The sequence below is a fragment of the Choloepus didactylus genome, chromosome 3 (assembly GCF_015220235.1).
Source record: "Choloepus didactylus isolate mChoDid1 chromosome 3, mChoDid1.pri, whole genome shotgun sequence".
NCBI classification, from domain to species: Eukaryota; Metazoa; Chordata; class Mammalia; order Pilosa; family Megalonychidae; genus Choloepus; species Choloepus didactylus.
In genome coordinates, this window is record NC_051309.1 from 198,992,807 (window position 1) to 198,996,833 (window position 4,027).

At 47.7% G+C, this 4,027-nt stretch overlaps 1 protein-coding gene across 1 annotated transcript; it reads right to left on the minus strand.

The window, feature by feature from the left end:
• Positions 1 to 963: 963 nt before the first annotated feature.
• On the minus strand, positions 964 to 2,604 carry LOC119530045 (keratin, type II cytoskeletal 8-like). The gene has a single exon (XM_037831070.1). The coding sequence runs from the start codon at positions 2,530 to 2,532 to the stop codon at positions 1,090 to 1,092; it is 1,443 nt and encodes a 480-aa protein (XP_037686998.1). The 5' UTR covers positions 2,533 to 2,604; the 3' UTR covers positions 964 to 1,089.
• Between the last annotated feature and the right edge of the window lie 1,423 nt (positions 2,605 to 4,027).

The window sequence follows — 4,027 nt, forward strand, 5'->3', positions numbered from 1 at the left end:
CTCAGGGAACTGAATGACAACGTGAAGCACATGAATATACTTTTCATGGATGTCCCAGAAGAAGAGAAGGGAAAAGGGGCACTAACAATAATGAAGGAAATAATCATTGAAAATTTCCCATCTCTTATGAAAGATATAAAATTTCAGATCCAAGAAGCACAGCATACCCCAAACAGAATAGATCCGAATACACCTACTCCAAGACAGTTAATAATCAGATTATCAAATGTCAAAGACAAAGAGAGAATTCTGAAAGCAGCAAGGAAAAATGATCCATCACAAAAAAGGGAAACTCGATAAGATTATGTGTGGATTTCTCAGCAGAAACCATGGAGGTGAGAAGGCAGTGGTGTTATACATTGAAGATACTGAAAGAGAAAAACTGTCAAACAAGAATTTTTTTTTAAATTTTATTTTGAAATAAAGTCAAACTTACAGAACAGTTGCAAAAACAATACAAAACCCGTACACAGAATTCCAGCATACCCCGACCCCCCTCCCCAATACCCCGATCCACCAACTTTAACATCCTGTCACACCACCATTTCTTTTTTTTATCTTCATTTTATTGAGATATATTCACATACCACGCAGTCATACAAAACAAATCGCACTTTCGATTGTTCACAGTACCATTACATAGTTGTACATTCATCACCTAAATCAATCCCTGACACCTTCATTAGCACACACACAAAAATAACAAGAATAATAATTAGAGTGAAAAAGAGCAATTGAAGTAAAAAAGAACACTGGGTACCTTTGTCTGTTTGTTTCCTTCCCCTATTTTTCTACTCATCCATCCATAAACTAGACAAAGTGGAGTGTGGTCCTTATGGCTTTCCCAATCCCATTGTCACCCCTCATAAGCTACATTTTTTTTTTTTTTTTTTTTTTTTTTTGCAAGGTCAGTTGGCAGAGCCAACTGAGGCTTTATTTTGGAAAAGATGAAATGGCTTCTAAATGGGGACATAGACAAGAAGGGGTACCCCAGGTCTCCTGTTCCCTACACCCCCTGCACAGCTCCTTGTCCCCATGCTCTGGGGCAGCACAGCAGGTGGGTGGGCCTGGAGGGGCTGCAGTGGCAGTTCACTTGGGCAGGACATCAGACGACTCCGACACCAGCTTCCCATCGCGGGTCTCAATCTTCTTCACAACCACAGCCTTGGTGGAGCCAGTGCGGCTCCCACCAGAGCTGAAGGAGTAGTTGTTGCCAGTGCCTGCGATGCCTCCAAAGACGGGGCTCAGTGGACCTGAGTAGTAGCCACTGGAAGTCTTCGTATGAATACTCATGTTCTGCATCCCAGATTCCAGCCGGCTCTCCTCGCCCTCCAGCAGCTTGCGGTAGGTGGCGATCTCAATGTCCAGGGCCAGCTTGACGTTCATCAGCTCCTGGTACTCGCGCAGCTGCCGCGCCATGTCCTGCTTGGCCTGGTGCAGGGCAGCCTCCAGCTGGGCCAACTTGGCATTGGCATCCTTAATGGCCAGCTCCCCACGCTGCTCGGCATCTGCAATGGCGGCCTCCAGGGAAGCCCTCTGGCCCTTCAGGCCCTCGATCTCAGCCTGGAGCCGGCTGATGGATCGGTTCATCTCGGAGATCTCCGTCTTCGTGCGGCGGAGGTCATCCCCATGCTTCCCGGCCAGCGTCTGCAGCTCCTCGTACTTGATCTGGTACATGCTCTCAGCCTCAGCCCGGCTGCGGTTGGCGATTTCCTCATACTGGGCCTTGACCTCGGCGATGATGCCATCCAGGTCCAGGGAGCGGCTGTTGTCCATGGAGAGGACCACGGACGTGTCCAAGATCTGGGCCTGCAGCTCACGGATCTCCGCTTCATATAGCTGCCTGAGGAAGTTAATCTCATCGGTCAGCCCTTCCAGCCGGGACTCCAGCTCCACTTTGTTCATGTAAGCTTCATCCACATCCTTCTTGATGAGGACAAATTCATTCTCCATCTCTGTTCGCTTGTTGATCTCATCCTCGTACTTATTCTTGAAGTCTTCCACCAGGCCCTGCATGTTGCCAAGCTCCGCCTCCAGCTTCAGCTTCTCCTGGCTCAGCGCCTCGTGCTGCCGCCGAAGGTTGTTGATGTAGCTCTCAAACAAGTTGTCCATTTTGCTCCCAGCAGTCTTCTGCTGCTGCAGGAGGCTCCACTTGGTCTCCAGCATCTTGTTCTGCTGCTCCAGGAACCGCACCTTGTCGATGAAGGAAGCAAACTTGTTGTTCAGGGACTTGATCTGCTCCTTCTCCTGCATCCGCACGGCCTGGATGTTGGGGTCCACCTCCAGCTTAAGGGGGCTCAGCAGGCTCTGGTTCAACGTGACGGCTGTGATACCCCCGGCACTCCCTGCCCCTGCATAGCCCCCCATCAGACCCATGCCAGCGCCCAGGTTGCCCCGGAAGCTGCTGCCACCGCTGCCCACCCGAGAGTAGGAGCTGACGCGGGTGCCGGGCCCGCTCGTGTAAGAGCGGCTGCTGAAGGTCCGGGGGCCGGAGGACACCTTGTAGGATTTCTGGGTGACCCTGATGGACATGGTGGAGGCTGAAGAAGTGGGCGAGCGGGTCAAACCAGAAATCAGAGTAGGAGCCGAGCACTGCTGCTTCTGGGTTGGGGCAAGCTACATTTTTATACAACTGTCTTCAAGATTCATGGGTTCTGGGTTGTAGTTTGATAGTTTCAGGTATCCACCACCAGCTACCCCAATTCTTTAGAACCTAAAAAGGGTTGTCTAAAGTGTGCGTAAGAGTGCCCACCAGAGTGACCTCTCGGCTCCTTTTGGAATCTCTCTGACACTGAAGCTTATTTCATTTCCTTTCACATCCCCCTTTTGGTCAAGAAGATGTTTTCCGTCCCACGATGTCAGGTCTACATTCCTCCCCGGGAGTCATATTCCACGTTGCCAGGGAGATTCACTCCCCTGGGTGTCTGATCCCACGTAGTGGGGAGGGCAGTGATTTCACCTTTCAAGTTGGCTTAGCCAGAGAGAGAGGGCCACATCTGAGCAACAAAGAGGCATTCGGGAGGAGGCTCTTAGGCACAATTATAGGGAGGCCTAGCTTCTCCTTTGTAGCAACCGTCTTCCCAAGGGTAAAACCTATGGTAGAGGGCTCAACCCATCAAACCACCAGTCCCCTATGTCTGTGGTCATGTTAGCAACCATCGAGGTGGGGTAGGCCAATACCCCTGCATTCTCCACAGGCTCCTCAAGGGGGCACTACATCTTTTTTTCCTTGTTTTTCTTTTTTTTTTTTTTTAACTTTCCCTTCTTTTTTAAATCAACTGTATGAAAAAGAAGTTAAAAAGAAAACAAACATACAATAAAAGAACATTTCAAAGAGACCATAACAAGGGAGTAAGAAAAAGACAACTAACCTAAGATAACTGCTTAACTTCCAACATGTTCCTACTTTACCCCAAGAAAGTTACATAATATAGCAACATTTCTGTGAACTTGTTCCTACTATATCCATCAGAAATTAACAGACCATAGTCATTCCTGGGCATCCCCAGAACGTTAAATAGCTTATCTGTTCTTCTTGGATTATTGTTCCCTCTTCCTTAATTGCTCTCTATTGCTAGTTCCCCTACATTCTACATTATAAACCATTTGTTTTACATTTTTCAAAGTTCACATTAGTGGTAGCATATAATATTTCTCTTTTTGTGCCTGGCTTATTTCGCTCAGCATTATGTCTTCAAGGTTCATCCATGTTGTCATATGTTTCACGAGGTCGTTCCTTCTTACTGCCGTGTAGTATTCCATCGTGTGTATATACCACATTTTATTTATCCACTCATCTGTTGAAGGACATTTGGGTTGTTTCCATCTCTTGGCAATTGTGAATAATGCTGCTATGAACATTGGCGTGCAGATATCTGTTCGTGTCACTGCTTTCTGATCTTCCGGGTATATACCGAGAAGTGCAATCGCTGGATGGAATGGTAACTCTATATCTAGTTTTCTAAGGAACTGCCAGACTGACTTCCAGAGTGGCTGAACCATTATACAGTCCCACCAACGATGAATG